Source organism: Pseudochaenichthys georgianus, chromosome 4 (genome assembly GCF_902827115.2).
Source record: "Pseudochaenichthys georgianus chromosome 4, fPseGeo1.2, whole genome shotgun sequence".
NCBI lineage: Eukaryota > Metazoa > Chordata > Actinopteri > Perciformes > Channichthyidae > Pseudochaenichthys > Pseudochaenichthys georgianus.
Window position 1 is genome coordinate 36,527,932 of NC_047506.1, and position 20,619 is coordinate 36,548,550.

At 42.4% G+C, this 20,619-nt stretch overlaps 1 protein-coding gene across 2 annotated transcripts in view; it reads left to right on the forward strand.

Annotated features, from left to right (window-relative positions):
• LOC117445615 (cadherin-2-like) overlaps positions 1–20,619 on the forward strand; it is a 163,804-nt gene that overhangs the window by 107,368 nt on the left and 35,817 nt on the right. For both annotated transcript variants that reach the window (XM_034081380.1, XM_034081379.2), the window contains exons 10-13: positions 911–1,164; positions 10,237–10,379; positions 15,507–15,740; positions 16,228–16,461. In XM_034081380.1, coding sequence (XP_033937271.1) covers positions 911–1,164; positions 10,237–10,379; positions 15,507–15,740; positions 16,228–16,461 — 865 coding nt within the window. The remainder of the gene's footprint in view (positions 1–910; positions 1,165–10,236; positions 10,380–15,506; positions 15,741–16,227; positions 16,462–20,619) is intronic.

Here is a 20,619-nt window from a genome sequence, read left to right on the forward strand (position 1 = left end):
TTGTGCGAAAGATGTGAGGATCAGATCATAGACAGTAATTGGTGCTAGTCCATGAATCAATCATTTATAGAAACCAATAAAAGGGACTTTTGAATTTGAAGGGAGTCTACAGGGAGATGTCATCTCTATAGACTTACTGTACAACTAACTAAAGGTGAGCCCAGGCCGAGTGATAATATCAGAAAGACATACAACTCTACAGTTTCCACCAGAGAGAACCACATTTAATTTTGCAGTTGATAGAAAATGGAAAAAATTCAAACTGAGAACAGTGTTGGCTTGTATAGAAATAAATGAATGTCAGACGTTGATTTTATACTGATATACCTGCAAGGCTTGAAAATATTGTTTTAAAATGGCCGTTAATGGAAATTAATTGTACACTCCAAGCTGGTCATTGTCATCACAGCTCATGAGAAATTAAATGGAAAGTTAGTTTTCGATTTAGAAGAAATGTGCATTATTTGGAGTGTAAAAGTGAATTATTGACCTTTTATATTGGTCAGTTTTCACCGCCTCAGGGACCACTAAAATGTATATTCTTCTCATTTTAATGTATTTTTTCATTTTTTTTTACCCACTCATTTATGCTCCTAAAGTGAAAACTCAGAGTGCAACTAGTGACCTTGAGCAATCGAATAATTACAGTAAATAAGTTCATAGATAGAAGCACATTTGTGTGATTTGAACAATGAAAATCTAAAACACTTGCAAGTATAACTGCAAGTACATAAGCATATGAATTCACACATTCATGCATTAAAACCAACGCACACCAATACTTGACCTCCGTAGGAACTCTTAGCCTCCTAGGGCAAAAACTATGAGAATAAAACAATAGAGCAGTTATTGTGATTTGTGCTTCAACTTTCATGTCACTATCATCCAATCCTTCCTTTCTTCTGTCCAGCCAATCGACTTCGAGCTGACCCGCTCCTTCATGCTGACGGTGGAAGCAGAGAACGAGGTCCCGCTGGCCCGTGGCATGCACCTGCCTCGTCAGTCCACGGCAACCGTCTCCGTACGAATCCTGGACATCAACGAGAGTCCAGAGTTCAGCCCCAACCCGAAGTCCATCAAACTAGAGGAGGGTCTGCCTGCGGGGTCCCTGCTTACCACTTTCACAGCTCAAGACCCCGACCGCTTCCTGAGACAAACTATCCGGTAGGTTCACAGATGGAGGCTCTGACTTTAATGGCTTTCATTTGAGTTAGATAGTAAGTTATACAGGGTTCCAGCTGTGGGTCAAAATGTAATTATATTTAAGTAATGAGTCAAATTAAAAGGTGTAATTTAATTACATGTTTAATGCATTCATTTAATTTAACTATAGAAAGGTTCAGCAGGTCTAAGTAGAGTCCTGAATGGATCTTTCACTACCTTTTGATAAGAGGAGCCTTTGAATATCTGTAGCCTCTTTATATTTGAAATTAGCCTTGCACTTATTAAAATCATTTCTGAAGTCCCTGTCAATGACTGTTATCGACATAGAATGCTTGAAAGGAAATTTTAAATGTTTTATTATGTGTATAGTGCCACCTCTGACTCAGTCACCATATTGTTTTCTATTCACACCAGTGCACATATTCATGTAGCTGGAACACTGTGATTAGATAAAGGTCAGAATTAGCATAAAGACTTTTCTGAGGCTGCAAGACTTGTCATAGCCCATTCTTGACTTTTATTAGGAAATCATTTGTGCTGGCCGAATCTCAAATCTTCATTACATTTTTATATTTGTTTAAGTTGGATGTCAAAACCTGTGGAACTTCTTTTGAAATGTCGAAAGTGTGAGAAAGTTCCAAATCTGAAAATACATTTTTTTTTTTATAAAGAATCAAAGTTCTTGAGCTCAGTGTTAAATGAAAGCAGTTATTGTATCTACCTGCTGAGACGTGTTATGGAAATCTAGGGCCCAACACAGCTGGAGAGTACAAGTCAAATGATCATAACAAATAAATGGTGAATCGAGAAAAGCTGTCTTTTGGTTATTTATTTGAAGCTTCAAATACACGATATAATGATTGAATAATGTCACAAGTCGCACAGAGTATAAGATAGTCTGCGCGAGAGTGCGCAGAACAATGGTAAAGCAAAGGTTATATAGAACCCCAGTGGGAACGTGAGAAATCTGGGTTCACACAGTCACATATTGTTATTAGACACCTGGCCTTCAAAGGGAGATAGCATAACGGTTCTCAGAGCAGGGAAGTTCGTGATGTGTCTGACTGTGTATGAGTCTCCCAGTCTGCTGAAACAGCTGTGGCCTTGCAGAGACTGGGAAACTCATAAGAGAATATAATAGAATAATAATGGTAAAAGCACAACAAGAGGAAATAAGAAGCATTTGGTTTAAACATATGAAAGACATAATAAGGATAATAATAAGGATGATAATAATAAAAATTCCCACTACATTCCCCCCTTTTGATCATACTTGATCAATAGAAAAAAACAAATGATAGGATAGACTGATATAACACATCAATGAATACACTCCATCGCTGGTTTAAGTAAACACATCACACATATATCATAGAAAACTGGCTGTTTTTGTGGAGGACAGACTCCAATATAATGTAAGCATAAGAGAATAAGAGAAGAGGGTACGCATGATTATATTGTAGTGTCGGAACCAGACTCTTCTGATTCTAGCTGGTCTATCTCACTGTGGCGCAAAGGATTGTCTTGTAATGGAATAGTAGTATACTGAACGAAAGCTGAGGACACCATGCTGGAAACGCATTTCTTCAGTATTGGGATAATCAAACAGGTACAACTGATTAATAGGCCAAAAATGATCGCCAGGGGTGTAACTATACTAGCCAGCCATGCTTTCCACCCGCCTGATGTAAGCCAGGCCCACCAGTCCCAGCCCCCTGCGTTGGATATGTCATCAGCTTTCATGTCAGCTAACAGGTTGTTAAGATGCAGCACGGTGTCAGTGGTGTTCTTGGTGGCGTCGGGAATGTAAGTGCAACAGGAGTCACCGATCACATGACACAGGCCACCCTTTGAGGCGAACAAAAGGTCAAGAGCGAATTGGTGCTGCATGAGCATGTTCCTAGAGGCTATTATGAATGGGGTCAAAGCCTGGAAGCCTTGCGTCCTCTCCTAAGTGAGGTTCTCTAGCCGGACGTGTAAGGTATCTATTTTATGGGCATTGTTTACTGTACCCCACCATGGGAACAGGCCACCCATGAATTTAGCCCCAGCGGACGTCATCTCTATTTTTACCTTGTGGTGGTCGGGGTGTTGGAACTCTGGGTAATGATGTGTCGTGTGCATTAAGGACGTGAGTACAGTGACTGCTGGATTCAAATCCACTAAAGTGCATGTCCCTATCCAAAGGGGAGCCAGAACTTGATAGAGCTTGTTGCCGCACAACCAAACGTAATCTTCTGGCGCGCTAAACCCAGCATCACTGGGCCAGGCCAGTTGGAGGGAAATATGTTTAACATCAGGGAATGCTACGTTAGAAAGGATTCTCTCAGGGGCACCAGATATGTGACAATACGAAATTTTGTAAGCACCGTCACCGCACGTGTTCCGTAGGATACGGGTACAACCAGTAGTAGTGCCTAGGGAAAGATAAGGTGTTGTAAGAGACGTTTTGTGGTAAACTCTCTGGATGCAGAGGTTGTGTTTCATCCCTCTCAAATGACTAGGGTGCACATGGCTGACGGGTTGGTACTTTGCGTATGTGGTGTCAAGCGTGGATGCACGCAAAGAGGAGTCAGACCGATTGCTGCATGGTGGGGGAAGCTGCCTAGCATAACGCCACTCGGTTACGCTGTCTTCACCCTTGATGGGCCTTGTCAGAGCCATAAACGCGCAGAGGTGTTCAACCTGGGTCAGAGAGCGCGGACGAACTGGCACGGACATTGATGAGTCCTGGGGGAAAAGAGTGCATGCATAACATGACCCATGTTGTCCTGCGCCCTGCAAGAATGATCTCAGAGTGTGCCACCAGACGTTACCGGTGATCCCATTACTGGTCTGACCCACATCAATGTTGCTATGGTCGCCTATGTATAGATTAAATGTAGATGTACCTATGGATGTCAACAGTGGCGTCAAAGGTTGCTTACGCTTTTCCGGGTCTGAGTTTTGGGCGCGATGTCTATGTAAAATGTGCCACACGGGTCGGCGCCGGATACATACATACAGACAACAAAATAAAATAAATGTGGTTCGCCCTGCTTTCCCCATGTACCTCTTAGATACCTCGATGTTGGCTGACATGCTGTATGCTGAAATGGATACATAACATATAGGACTAGTCCTAACACAACTATCATGGCAAGTATGCAGAGGAACCATTCTATGATTGTCCAGGCTCTCCAGTAGCATTCACATTGCTCACGGTTGCGTTGTCGTCTCTCCAGGCGAGCCCTCATCACGAGGGGGAAATGTTCCATGGTGTGTGTGAGTGTATTCTCTCGGTCGATTTCGTGACACGGACCGTCAGACTTCGCACACTGATAACACAAACGAGGAACCAGAGAGCATATGGAACCGCTCAGCTGGCACTCGCTCGTGACACCTTGTGTGTAGTGTGTTTTGGTGTATGTAGTGCAAGTGTGGTGCTGGTGGTGACTAGGACACGTCACTTGTTGTCATCTGTTGGTGACTTGGACATGTCACTTGTTGTCATCTGTTGGTTACTTGGACATGTCACTTGTTGTCATCTGTTGGTGACTTGGACATGTCACTTGTTGTCATCTGTTGGTGACTTGGATACATCACTTGTTGTCATCTGTTGGTGACTTGGACATGTCACTTGTTGTCATCTGTTGGTGACTTGGACATGTCACTTGTTGTCATCTGTTGGTGACTTGGACATGTCACTTGTTGTCATCTGTTTCTATCGTTTCTCCTTTCCTGTGACCACGACCTTGCAGTGGCTGGCGTGGACCCATGTAGCTCTCTCGGCGACCTTGACCGCTGTCTGGGTGACGAGAAGCACCTGGTAGGGACCTTGCCAACGATTGGATTTCCAGCTCTTTCTCCGGAAATCCTTGACCAGCACGAAGTCGCCCGGTTGAAGGCGGTGAAGCGGACCAGTGGCAGTCGCTAAAGTGGATGATAGGTTAACACAATATGACAACATAGCATCCTCACACACAGTTGTGGAGGGAGGAGGACATCCTGGCGCCTTGAGTCCAATCTGGATTAGCATAGGATTTCAAATGGGCTGAGTTGACTCCGTGTTCTTTTCCGCATCCTCATGTACATCAGCACAATGGGCAGAGCTTGTGTCCATGACAGACCTGTGTCTGTAATTTTGCATAATGCAGATTAGCATTCTTCACAGTGCTTTTGAGCTGTTACTGTGAACCCCCTTGTGAACCACTCCTGATTTATAGACTCTAACATCCCCCCTTTTGACACATGATCCCACCCATGTGTCAACTTAGCGAAATGAGGGAAAAAAAATGTCTGGGAAGACATGGATTGGAATTTGGGCCAACCCAAAAAACAGCCCCAGCAGCCTTCCATTGAGCTTTCTCAACTGGCGTAGCTAGCTGCTGCATGGAAGTTAGTGATGACATTTTGTCAGTAAAGGAGGAGACAGGGATTTTAACAAATGAGTGTGTGTGAGGTGCGAGAGGAATCAGGGCAGCTGCCTTTGCGGCTGAGTCAGCAGACGCATTTCCTAGGGAAACTGGGTCTGTACTGCTTGCGTGTGCGGCACATTTACAGACTGCAACCTCAGATGGGAGCAGAATGGCGTCTAGTAAGCCTGCAACCAGTGCATGGTTAAGTACTGGTTTGCCATCAGATTTCAGGAATTGTCTACACTTCCAAATAGCCCCAAAATCGTGTACTACCCCGAAAGCATGAGTCAGTGTAAATAGTCACGGTTTTGCCTTCTGCAAACGTGCAGGCTTCAGTTAGTGCGATGAGCTCTGCTGCCTGTGCTGAGAGGTGACATGGAAGCGGTCCAGAACGGAGTACAGCAGAATCTGAAACAACAGAAAAAAACAAAAACAAAAAAAACACAATAGAAAAAAACAAACAAATAAATTAGTGCCCCCTTGGTCGCGAGAGGCAGACCCATCAACATACAAAATGAGGTCAGCGTTGGTCAGAGGAACGTCTTTTAAGTCCAAACAATAAAAACCTGTCTGTCTTTAAGTCCGGTCTAGGTGTGCACACAATGGAAATTACGTCAACCGTCTTCAGGCAATATGCAAACTAAATGAAGTCTCTCCTTTTGAAACATCATGTGTTGAAATAAACACCTGCAGTTCAAAAAAAAACAAAATGAATAATATTTTTGTTGTGGAATCAATTAATTTCTTTCTTTAAAGGCAAAAACATGAAAAAGCTAAGAGAAAAACCCTATTGATACAATATTATTTGGAGCAACTTAATTTATAAATAGTTGTCAACTTAAAAACATGTGTTCATGTTCAACATGTGGTAATTAAGTACATACAATTTAAGATTAGATTTAAATCATACGGTAAAACAAGTTGGAACTTTGGAGTAATCAACTTAAAAACGTGTGTTTATGCTACCAATTATTAAGTGAGTGGTAATTGAAAACATCTCTGATTGCAGAGGAAAAGCCTTCTCCCCTAACCCAAATAACTTTGTTGCTTTAACAACATTTCAATAGAAGTTGTCTTAACTCAATAACCATCGATGCAACCTATTGCCTTGATTTTCTTTGTTTAGCCAAGGCATTTGTTGTTAGAGTGTACGTAGACTGGGCCTCCCATATAACCTGGCTGAGCCGATATAAAAACCAATCAGCAAATAACTTTTCAATACATTATTGATTACTATTTTTTAGGTCCTTTTAGGTTGGAAGTGAACATAAGTCATAGGTACATGGTGTACTTTTCCTTCACTTCATGTATTAATACCTTTAGTTACTTCACAGATGTGGATGAATGATGTGAAATATAATCAAGTGTTAAATCAGACTTTAGTTCCACCTGGAGTAAATCCACAAGCTACCCTGCAGTCTACAAAGTACTTCAGACTAGCTGCACCTTCACCAGCTTTGAGAACACTTTCATGATCAATCATTATAAAACATATCACATATATTATTCTGAAATGGACCAATCTGCACAACGACTACTTTTACTGTCTTTACTTTCACTATATTCTGATAATACTTTTCTACTTTTACTTGAAGAACATTTTGAATGCAGGACTGTTACTGTAACACTCTGGTATTTCTACTTTTACTCAAGTACAAGATCTGAGTACTTATTCCTTTACTCAAATACAATATCTGAGTACTTCTAATTTCACTACAATATCTGAGTACTTATTCCACTTCTGGTAGTGTATTAGTCTGAATTATAGCTACAAAATCACACAGAGCTGCATAAAAATAGAATAATATGTACACGTGTGTACAATGATTTGTAGGTAATTTTGACTACTCAAGACACCTCACTTATACATCTTCAAAGTATTGGCTTTCAGAATATTAAACTTGTTTCGGCAAATTCAGATGATAAATACAACTTTGAAGCTTGTAACGGCATAATTACAAGCAGAGAACGGACTGAGGTAACATCACAGCAAGCATAACGACAGCCGTGTGTTATGAACACATACGCAAGAATGACATCATCTGTTGCTTAGTGACTTTTTTAACATTTAGCCTTAACACAAACGTGTGAATGTGTAAGGTTTACCATTATATTCAAATGTGAACAAAAATGTACTGTCTTTGTGTACCGGAACACTGGAAAAAAACATTTGAGACATCTATGGCAGTAAATATGTTGCAGAGGCTGGAACTTTTGGAGTAATCAGATAAGAATTCCGGACGAGCGTGCATGCACAGCTGCATTTACATCGTAAATCCTGGACAAATCTCCACTCGTCAGGAGGTTTGTCTCTGATCTTTTTGACAGGAAACACTGGAATCGTTACACGGAATAATGACCCCTTGTTTAAGCAGAGAGGTAAACACTGGCCATCAACAGCTTCACGTTTCAATGGGTACGGTACGTGAACGTGGACATTAACCCTACGTCATATCTGTGAGCTGCCCAGAGTGAGTATGGCACATCTGAAAGCGCGGCAGGAAGCTCACTGAAACAGCTGTGGCCTTGCAGAGACTGGGAAACTCATAAGAGAATATAATAGAATAATACATCCACTTTACTAATGATCATATCAAGAGCATAGTGTTGACATCTGAGAAAAAAGAACATCATGATTGGTAGTGATTTTAGACCATAATGAGCCCCTCTAGGGTTTCAATATCTACGCCTTCATGAGCTAGTTTGAACGCATCGTACTCTCAATACGATGTCGTGTAGCCATTGTGTGGCCTTCGTGTGTCCTGCGGGTATAAACTACTATAAAAATGTACATCTTCGTGTTGGCCTTCTGTAGGCCTCATACTTGCTTCGGCTGTTGCTTGGCTGTTGACCAAGTTCGGGGCCATCTTCGTGCGAAATTCACAATTCCATATTCGTGTGTCCATCTGGTGTCAATTTCGGGACAGTGTGACGCCAGCCTTATTGCTTGACTTGCTTTTGACTTCAGATAAATGTTCAATAGTGGACTGAAAAACCTTGTCTATTTGACCCTAAAACGACTTGTTTGTCTTAAAGAATGTTTTAGAAAGTTGTCCAGTGATATTTTCACTTAAATATGAACTGTGATAGGCTTCAACTCCCCTCAACCCTGCAAAGGATAAAGGGGTATCGACAAATGTTGGTTGGTTGGTGGGTAGGTTGGTTGGTTGGTTGGTTGGTTGGTTGGTTGGTTGGTTGGTTGGTTGGTTGGTTGGTTGGTAGATTGGTCGGTCGGTCGGTCGGTCGGTCGGTCGATTGATTTGTGGATTATTCCTGAATTTGGTTGGTTGGTTGTGGGTTGATTAGTGGATAGATTGGTTAATTGGTTAGTTAAGGGGTTGATTGGTAGGTATATTTTTTTGTTTAGTTTGCTTGGTGGGTTGGTTCGTTTGTTGGTTAGCTGGTTGGCAAGGTATATGGGTTGATTGGTGGGTAGTTTGGTTAATTTGTTCATTGGTTGGAGGATTATTTGGTGGTGTGTCTGGTTCGCCAGGCAATGTTTGAGACTGGTAGCAAGATGTTGGGAAAGGTGTCAACCCTGTCTTAGAAGCAAATGCTCTAAGCAGTCTGTCAGTGCTTCGACAACATTTAATGGTCATCGCTATGTCGGCCTTGGTTGCACAAACGCTTATATTTAGTGAAGCTGAATGATTCAGTTCCTGTTGATAGTAGAGGAGGGTAATATAAGCAAAGGCAATATGAGAATAACTAGCAAGGTGAAGGCAACATGAGTTAGTGTTTGCTATTGGCAGCTCAGATTCTTAAAGATCTATGCCAATCATTTAATCCTATTATGAACCTTAACAATTATTTCAGTGTTTGAAAGTTTCCCTCTCATAATGAGCAGGAGTTTTAGGTTTTCTTTGTTGAGATACTCCTTCAGTGACCATATTAAACTACGCAGTTTAATTTGCAGCAAGGTAAAGTTTTGCTTCCTCATTTAGCGATGGCAGCATGCTGTTCTCATTCAGCCAAATGTATGTCTTTCCCTGCCACTGCGGCACTTAGCCACCGACAACCAGACTGAGCGCAGAGCCTGCATTACGGCAGCTTTTTTGTCCCCTGCCTTCTTTTATTTTACAGCCCACTATTTGTTTCTAAATGTGGAGCTCAAGTCTTTGTCTCCTAGCAACAGCCAATGGTGGACGCACACTTTGATTAGAAAAAATTGCACACACTATAAAGCGAGTGTATTGTGCACTGTAGTGCGCTGTTGTTGGGGCTGCTCCTACATTTATTCACAACTGCGCCTTTCTTTTCTTTATCTCATCTATTAAAAATAAAACAAATGTACAATCTTTCCTATTCATGAGAGTTTATTGTGGCGTATTGAAAGATGTGCTCGCCTTTGTGCTATTTTACTGTGTACGAGTACATTCTGCTAGACAAATACATTTCATCAGCAAGTCAAGGGGATTTGCAAAGCTTTATGCTGCTTATGGGTTGTTAACAAGTCTCAAACACACATATTTTAACCAACAAACATATTAGAATGTAAGTTAAAGGTAGAAACATTTCCAGTGAGAATAAACAGATGAATTGTGTTTGCCTGGTGAGAGTTCTGCAGCCTCCATATATCAGCTTCCCAGTAGCTGCTTGGCCCGGGGCCAGGGACGCAGATAAAGAAGCCTCTCTGTGCTGCCTTCTCATGCCGTCTCTCTCCCTCTGCATCCAGGTACTCCAAGATGTACGACCCTGCCAACTGGCTGGAGATCGACCCCGTTAACGGTCGGATTTCCACCATCGCCATCCTCGACCGAGAGTCTCCTTACGTCAAAAACAACCTGTACAACGTTACCTTCATGGCCTCTGATAACGGTGAGACAACATTGTCGTGCAGTAACCCCCCCCCCCACACACACACACACACACACACACACACACACACACACACACACACACACACACACACACACACACACACACACACACACACACACACACACACACACACACACACACACACACACACACACACACCACACACACACACACACTAGCCTCTGCAGATGAGAGCAGTGTGACTTGGAAACTGTAGCTTGTAGCTATAAGTGCGTCATCAGTACAAACACAGTGCCTTGGTGATTCATCACTTTTTTTTCAGTCCAACGTTGCAATGATTATGGAAAGAAGACACTCAAGAGAAAACGATTATTGTGCATTTGCAATGAAGCTCTTGTGTTGTGCCCCCCTTTTCCTTCACAGCAGTGCACTCCCCCCCCCCTTCCCAGTGTTTCATATTGTTTCATTTGTCCTGTCACAGTTTTATAAATTACAGAAAATAAATAATAAATGCTACTTTCCGATCACACCATTAACCAGCAATGCAGCTACAAGTGAAAAGGTACAATGCTAGTTATTTAGAAATATAATAAATAATTGAACTCATCACTATTTTATTATTTATTATTATTATACAATTATATAATAGATATATTCATTTCCAAGCATTTGGCTCCTTCCAAGAGAAAATAAAATAGTTATTTACATTTGTAGTATTTAGTCGCTTTATCTGCCTAAAAGGTTCACTGCTTTGAACATGACTTTGAAAAAAGCTACCCTTACTAAGATTGACCATTATGATTTTTGAAATTGTTTAAATTAAGTATTGCAGAGTTACATCGTGATGTCACAACACTGTAGTTGGACAACAATACCGGGACGGGTGGCGCAGTGGTCTGTGCATCCGATCATCAGATCAAGGGGGGGTGCTGGGGAACTCCAGTTCGAAACCCGCTCCCGCCGCCACTGCGTCAGGCCGTTGTGTCCTTGGGCAAGACACTTCACCCGGATTTGCTCCTGTGGGTGTTGTCCACAGTACAGTATAATACCAATGTATACTTGTAAAAGCGCCTCGATGACCTCGAGGCGTGAAGATGGACGGTGTGATCATCAGATCAAGGGGTGAAACCCGCCGCCTCTGCGTCTGTAAAGCCGGTGGGTCCTTGGGCAAGACCCTTCACCTGAACTTGCTCCTGTGGGTATTGTCCACAGTTTCTGACCATTGCATGTATGATGTGCAATGTGTGTATATGTAAAGTGCTTTGAGTCATTGATAATGCGCTATAATAAATGTAAGGAATTATTATTATTATTAACAATGCTGTGTCACACAACCCAGTTAAATACAACATTTTAGGCTTAGTTTATTTTCCAACTTATCAAGCCTGAAGTAAAGCTCTTATTTCACATAATAGAAAGAGGAAGAGTTATTCTCTAGACAACAGATTGTGCTGTCTACCTTTAATTACATTTAAATTCTTTATTCCCGCAATCAAATGTCTCGATCGGGGAGGATTACGCAGACACAGTACACCCATTGATTTCTAATTGAGCTTTTTTCCTGGCTATTGAGTAAATCATTCCCAAAGTCTTGCTCTTGTCTTGGTCACACTTGTGCTTTATAGCCATGGTAAAGAGGATTCTCTGTTTAGAGTGGGAAATTGTTCAAGAGGAATGTCATTCAGCGGCTCTCTCCATCCGCTCTGCACCCTCTACATATAGTGACCCCGCTGTGCCTAAGTGACTGTCTTTGCACATTTCTGTCCAGCACACACATACTTGCTGATAAAAAACACACTGAGGACAAACACACGCAGGCTTTTGCTAAAGGTTACAAGTCTGCAGTTTCTCAGCCGTGACCATATGGGCACCGGTCACTAACTATTACTGAGCATGCTTCACTTTATTCTGTGACCATGAACAATACAGAGAATTAGCATTCACTTCCAAGTGATGTAGTATCCACGTCACTGTAACAATATGCAAGCTGAACGAATGTGCACACTCTTTAGTCAGCTCCATGCATTCATTTTCAGTAACTACTCTCTTGATTATTCTGCATATGGTGCATCCAACAATCTACTGAGAATGATTGTGCTGTATAATTCTGACATAAGGCGTACTGAAATTAAACATTCCCTTAAAGGATAGATTTGGTGATAATCAGTTTTTAACTGTCAACAAAGATTCAAACCAAAGCAGTGTGTGTGTGTGTGTGTGTGTGTGTGTGTGTGTGTGTGTGTGTGTGTGTGTGTGTGTGTGTGTGTGTGTGTGTGTGTGTGTGTGTGTGTGTGTGTGTGTGTGTGTGTGTGTGTGTGTGTGTGTGTGTGTGTGTGTGTGTGTGTGTGTGTGTGTGTGTGTGTGTGTGTGTGTGTTCTCTGACTTCCCTACAGATGCTGTGATTTAGTATATCATTTAATTATACATTTTAATTGTTCAAAATGGGAAACATTTGAATTTTGAATGTCTTTACAGACCTCCAGAAAAGCATCACCTGAAAAGGCAGATGTGGTTACATTTAGAACAGGGGTCGGCAACCAGTGGTGGCACGCGGGACCATAACCAGTAGCACGCTAGGAATAAGTGTGCAAAATATTTAAATTGTATTTTCGGATCCTGAACGAGACCGCCGGCAGAGCGCGTCTCCTCCTGCAGAAGGAAGCCATGTAAGCAACGCAGCGCAGAAGGATAACTTCTAGGCCCCGCTCTCTTTAACTCCAGTCGACTTTTTGCTGCTTTCCTCCGTGGTGAAATGACCAGGGGTGTAGCGGGTGTAACTTCACACATTGCAGTACCCATAAGGAGCTTTACATGCCGCAGTTTTTTAGTCTTTAGTTGAAAGCCCAGTGGCGATCTGCTCATCTGTCATCGAATATAATATGCTACACAGGGGCAGACTGGCCAACTGCGTGTTCTGGAGAATCACAGTACGTCCGGCCGTCAACGAACCGGGCCGTTGACGACCGGCACCACCCTTTATTTATTTAACTGTTTAAACTGCATCATGTAAGTTGCGCTGACAGACGACATAGGTCCACAGCTTCCCCGCAGCGAGGCTCCCCCCCCCGTTGACAGTTCACGAACGTCGGCATACTAACCCCTAGATTCCACCGGGCCCGCCTGCGCCGCGTTACGGCCGCGTTACGGCCGCGTTACGGCCGCGTTACGGCCGCGTTACGGCCGCGTTAGCCCCAGTTTCCACTGGGTCCGTCTGCGCCGTGCTGCGCCGCGTCACGGCTGCGCCGCGGTTTTGGTCCGACCTCCTCTAGCGCCATAACCCACCGGACTTGTCCCAGAAGCGTTTTAGAAGCGTAGCGTCGTGCGTGCAGGCTCGCAGTTTTGTTATTGATTCGGGCATCCTGGACATTTGTATTTCTACAAGAAAGTAAGTAGGCTAGGTAGTTAAATGTTTTATTTTTGTGTCTGTTTAAATTGTGTTTATTGTTGTTATAAATTTCCTATTTTGTTGTGTTGTAGTCTACAGACACAGTTAATAATAATTGTACTAGTCCACTTCCATGATGAAAACCTCGTCGTCCATTGTGCATATCGTAGTGGAGGTGTTGTGATGAAGGAGGGGGGCCGAGCCGCTGCGCCGGGACGCGTCTGAGCCGTAACGCGGTGCGTGTGGTGGAATAGCACCCATTGACTAGAGTGGCCGCAATCTATACGACCGTCACGGCGCAGCCGTAACACGGCGCAGCCGTAACGCGGCGCGGCTACTTGAAAGACTACGGAGGGATAGGGTCTGCAAATGTGTTTATTTTGGGGATGGGCTGGATGCTCTGACCGGTCCACTTCCTGCCCGCCGCCTCTGCAACGCCTCGCGTCGAAAAATAGACTTCAATCCTATTTCGAGCGGAGCCCAGCGGCGATACGCTTCTGGGACACTCCCGGCCCGTCCACACAGCGGCGTGCGTTGGCGGTGGGCGTATCTGAAGCTTGGGGAGTTTATGCGAGCAACGAGACCAACAACCAATCACATGACTCTCCCGTGCAAATCAAATCAAGTTTTATTCATATAGCACATTTATAAAGATTTTTGGTCGAGCCAAAGTGCTGCACATATAATAAAAATAGCCTACAGTAGAGACACTTAACAGCTAATAAACAGCACAGTTTGTTCAGAATATCATATATAATATAATATAAACTCCCCAAACAGGCGAAAACCTACCAGTTCCACCCATTGTCTCCCTCCATGCCTGGCTCCTCCGGTTTGTATCCCGGTAGGTGAACAGAGACTGATCATATAATAATAATATAATAATATAATTAATTTCTCCGGAAATGACCTGCGTAGTCTCTCCCAGCATACACGCGGTTTGATTGGCTAGCACTTGTACTGGTAGATTTGCATAAATGGGATTTGATTGGCTGACGCTTCTGCTTTGACGCCAAAAGTTGAACATTGCTCAACTTTTGCAGCGAGCAACGCCAGCAACGGTAGCAACGCCAGCAACGCTAGCAACGCTCCGCGTCGCTTCCCACAATGCAATTCGGCGAAAAGTGACGTCACCCCATTGAAAGTGAATGGTGAAGCGTCAACGCACGCCACTGTGTGAACGGGCCGTTCAGAACCGTAACGCGGCGCGTCTGGTGGAATAGCACCCATTGACTAGAGTGACCGCGATCCCTGCGGATCGGACTGACCCGGTGGAATCAGAGTAGATTGTCTTTATATTGTTCATGTATCTTTCTTAATAACATTATTTTTTTTTTTTTAGATTGATAGATGTTTTGCTTTTTAAAAAAAGATATGTGTACAACTTAATTCCTCTTATTGTACTAATGTATGCACAATATACATCAAAGCAAATTCCCTGTAAATGCAAAAACAGGATTCTGGTCTTTTACATTACATTACATCAGATACATGTCTAAGTTTAGGGTTAGGTATCGTGCCCAACATTTTGAATGCATTGGGTGGAATTGAACTAATGATCCTCTGAATGGTAGTTCAGTGCATTAATCCCCTGAGCCAGTGTCATCCAGATCTTGGTGTGAAGTGGAATTTATTCATAGATTGAATTCACTTGGGCTGACTAGCATCACTGATGGCTTCTGCACAGACCACATATTGTGATTAGCTTATACCTGGTTTAAAAAAGATTGTGTATTTGTCAGTGTTTATTCTTGAACCTGTTAATTCTGTATTTCCAGGTATCCCGCCTGCCAGTGGCACAGGCACCCTTCAGATGTACCTGATCGACATAAATGACAACTCCCCCCACGTGTTCCCCCCTGAGGTGGACATGTGTGAGAAGCCTCATCCCAACGCCATCAACATCACAGCCAGTGACCCCGACCTGGCCCCTAATGGCGGACCCTTCGCCTTCGAGCTTGCCAGTCGTCCATCAGATGTACGCCGCAACTGGACGCTGCACCGCATCAACGGTCAGTATGAGACAGTGTGTCCGTTTCTTTAAGAAAAGTCTGGGAACAATAGATTTCATGGACTTGTATTCAAGACCAATAAAAGATCCATTGACTTATTTTATTTCAAAGATAAGTTATAAGGTACATCTGAGGCTGGTGGACATGCTGGGCAAAAGTAGCATTTGGTTGAAGTAGCTATTTAGGAAATAGAAATGTCACTTCAGTAGTTTTGGATGTTACCCCTTAGTTACCTGGTGTAGAGTTTGGTTGAGAATTATCTTTCTATATCTGTTTGTATGTTAGTGAGTATCTCAAGACTCATCTATCCGTGAGTAGATATCATTGAATTATGTTTGGAATGTAAGGTAACCCCAATTTCTCCAGTTACGACCAAGGCAGCTCCAAGTAAAATGTATTGGAAGGGGATGAGGATACAAATGATGAAATATGTAAGTTAGCCAGGAAAAAACCTTGGTAACCGTCTGTCCACCCTTCCATCATGTAGGCGAGTACGCCCAGCTCCGACTGAGGATCGGCACTCTGGCCAGCGGGATCTACGAGGTTCCCATCATGATCACAGACTCTGGGAACCTGCCCATGTCCAACACGTCCTACCTGAGGGTCAAGGTCTGCCAGTGCGATCTCCATGGAGACTGTGTGGACATGGAGCGAATCATCGCTGCTGGTCTTGGCACCGGTGCCATCATCGCCATCCTCATCTGTATCATCATACTGTTAGGTGAGTCTCCAACATGCACAACATATGAATAAAACATGTTTATAATTATAAAGCTGACATCTTCGGTGACTATATTAACATTATAAAACATACTGGGTGTAGCAGGTTCCATGCTGCCCACAACATCAGTGGATCAGTCTGTAGGGAATTGGCTTGGGAACCAAAGGGCCACAGTTTTTGACCAAAATATGGATTTTTAGATGGAGAGGTGCCAGTACGCCAACTGGGCAATGCTGATGTGCCCTTGAGCAAGAAACCAAACCCCCAAATGCTCCCCACCCCCTAAACCTAACCCAAGGAGCCAAACGCCCAACTGCTCCATGGCGCCGCATCATTGTAAAGTGGGAACCCACTGGGCTAGAGCCTGGTTTTAAATGTAAAAAGAGGTGTACAAGAATTCAAATTACCACTGTAGCCACAAAATTGAGCACAAAGTTGATTCAGAGTCAACAATTATGATGGCCCTACACACACTCTCTGATGAAGTGAACTCAGTCTGTAGTTAGACTCAACCCAATTATGATCCTTTAAAGTGGAGGGTGTAAATAAAGACAGGGCAGACTCCCGTCTCCCGTCAGTGAAAGGGACGACCCCGTTCATTCCTATGACATTTGTTCAGTGGCAAATGAAGTCAAGATGGCTCTTCCCAATGTGAGTCAATGGGAAAATGTATTGTTGGGCCTAATGAAGTCACGGACTGATAGATACATTTTAGTACCACCTTTTGGCCACTACACAAATGTTGCTTCAACTTCTGGCGTACTTCCTGAGGGCTTGGTTGATGCAGACTTGCAGTTGGAGGGTTCAGTTACCCACTTCCAGTCCCCACCAGTTGGCTATGAACAGCACTTAATGTGTTTGCTGCTCCATGTGAACGAGCAATCGCACTGGAAGTGCGAAAGGGGAGGGTGTGAACTCAGTGAGAACCCTAACACAGCCTGCAGGCTCCTTACGGTGAAATCTTGCCCCAGAATACCTTAATGTAGCCGCAGGAAAGAAGAGGAATACTTTTACTCAAGCCATTGTTGGCAGTTGGTATTAAAGGCGAATAAATCAGCACATTTGTTCCATTCCATCTAGCATCAGTCACTGAGTGTTTGGTTAAGCATAGGTTTGCCATGGCAGAGGTCCCAGCTCTACTCCCAAGTGTGAATGTCTGGCCGGTTGCAGTTTTTCATGAAGTGTGTGCCTGTTAACAAGTCGCACTTGATGTGTTTGGACACTGTGCAGAGCCTTTTAAAGTTGCTTCCTCACTGTAATGCTTCAAGGTGACAACGGAGTGGACAAACAGAGGAACTCGGCTCCTTCTGAGTGTTCATTTGGAGAAAGTAATCATGCACTAGGGTTTACTGTATCAGACATTTAATTCGAAGTGCATCAGCAAGGACTGTTTAACAAAGGAAATCAAATCAAATGTGGTATTCATAGCCCAATGTCACTATTACAAATGTACTGCAGTGGGCTTCACAATCTGTACAGCAGACAGCACCCTGTGTCCTTAGAGATTTGATGAGTGGTTAAGTACAAAAGAAGTACAGCCTCAGCCGGATGCATGCAAGGATTGCATCACATACTTAAAACAAGGAAAAGCTCTCAGAATGGAGCTCTGACTCATACAGGGTTGTTTTATAGATCAAATCAAAGATGTTTGATAAGTCTATTGCAATTAAAGCACTTTTAGTTACTGAACTTTTTTTAAAAACGGACCCAGTGCCAGAGCTCGGCAACACTCAGGAATGAAAATGTAGAATAGTGATGAAGTCCAACTGTGCTAAAGAGGTCAAGTGTAGATTAAATGGAATTTCTGAATGCAGTTGAATTGTCAGTTAAAAAGTGAGTGCCTACAGAAGTTGAAGTATCCGTTGAAATTGTACAGGCTAGGCATAGTACTATTTTAAAAATGAAAGATAACTTATACAGTGGCACTTACCGTGTCAATTCTGATCAGAAACATTTTTGTTGTTCAGATCCTACCTTCAATTGGAAGACATTTTTTTAAAGGTTTTAAAATGATTTAAAAAGATTTCTGAGTGATTCATGTGTATGAAACGTGCAGTGTTCAGAACACTCTTCTTTGTTTGGTCCACATTTCTTGAAATCTATAAAGTAGCATGTTTCTTTAACCTGTTGAACCCCATCCGACCGCTGGCGGGCGTAAAAACGCATCATCTGCAGGAAACAGCGTCTGAGGGCTTCTTAATATTTAATAAACTATGAATGTTTCATATCCATGTAACGGGAAGAAACTCAGCTAACTGATGATATGAACCATTTTTAGCAAAACAACACAAGACTAACGCTGAGCCTCTAAATTAGCCCTGGGCGAAAAAAGGCTAACACCGTTAGCACATAACTCAGTCGTAAGAATACAGAATCGATAGGTATATGTATCATCACTCGGCAATATGTCTTACCTTCGTTGTTGTCTGGTCAAAAGTGGTCTTCAATGGCATTAAAATGATAAAAACGCTGCTGAAGGTTAATCCATAGGTTAATCCAATGTGTCTGTGTCACTTTGAAAGGATTTCTGAAAATCCATCAGCAATAAACCTAGTTTTAAGTTTTCAGATTTCAGAGCGTAAGATTTCGCTTTAGGCAAACTGCGTGCGCATAGCCCCCACTTCTCAATGGTAACGTTGGTGTGTATGTGGAAATTCCCCTTCGATTATATTGGCTCTAACGGTTCAAAAGAGATGTCAATCATCAAAATCGACCAATGGGTTCCAGAGAAATGGCAAAAACGCCCATTTTCAGAATCTTTGGACGGACACTATAATCTACATTTTTTTACTATGTTCAATCTGAATTTTCTTTAAAATAAAAAACATCTGTATTGATTCTGACTCTTCTACATCCAACTCACAGGTTTATCATTACTTTGAGAAAAAAGATTATTAATTTTCTCCTTTTAGAAGTATAGTTATGGTCATTTGTTCTGGGAATGTCATTTTCGAGCCTGAGACCTGAAAAACAGGCTTGGGGCTTAACAGGTTAATAAATGATTTACTGGGACTTTTTTATTCAAATGTTTGACAGTTGCTATGTCACCACTATCAGCAGGCGTGTCAAATGTTGGAAATGTTAGTTCATGGATAGTTTGAAGAAAGAGGAGGAGGAACAGAGACAACCGAAGCCCTCAGACCAGGCTCATTAGCAGGCTGTTATGGTGTCTGGCACACGCTGTTATTTTAGAAAGATGAGTTAACTGTTGACTCCCCTTTTGGTTTCACTGGTTTTACTAAGAATGTAACACTGTGTCCTTTAGGTACAACAGATACCAAACACATGCACACCCTCAGATTATGTCTTTCATAAATCATGTTATTGCCATCAAAGATGCATTTCAAGTTATTAAATTCACCAGTTGTCTTTGAAGAGCTGTGTGTTTCCGTTCTTTAAAATACACAATCCCATATCATAAGATTTAAGTTTTTATTCCGTTTCAAACTATGTCTGTCTACTGTTGAGGGGATAAATGTGGCATATAAGTTGTGATACAGATTTAGCATTAATCATTGTAGAGCATATTCTTAAAATATTTTTGCTGAATTCAAAATTGGTCAACGTTGTGATTTAATAAGTGAGCAGTGTTTCAAGTGTTCAGAAGTTGAACAATGTATAGATATGTTTGCCATTACACAGTGAAATGCTACATTTGGTGGTGTTTAACTTGGCATGACGAGTTAGGAGTGGTTCCATCAAAGTGGGATTTTCAAACCTCAGCTTGTTTAATCGACTTTTTTGGACCTGAATTGGAGTGGTCTAGCCCTTTTCAAGACAAATAACCAAAAAAAGAATGAATGAACATGAATTGTTAAAGTGTTCTTTATTTATTTCACTTTAATCATCTGTCAATTCTTCAGGTTAATCTTGAAAAATGCAATGGCAACCAATGGCTGTCCACCAATTAATCCGTCTCATCCATTCAGCATAATGTCCGGTCCGCTACACATTATCCTGCTTTTTACACGATAACTTACACAAATATTTTAAATGTTTTTATTTTATGTGATATTGATCATATTACTTACACTACTTATGACTATCAACGGTTGTAACTGAGGGGACAGCAACATAACTTAACATAACGGCATCACTGATGGAGGCTTTCTGTAACCATCCAAGTCTGTTGACTTTTTCTTTTCCATTAACCAGTCT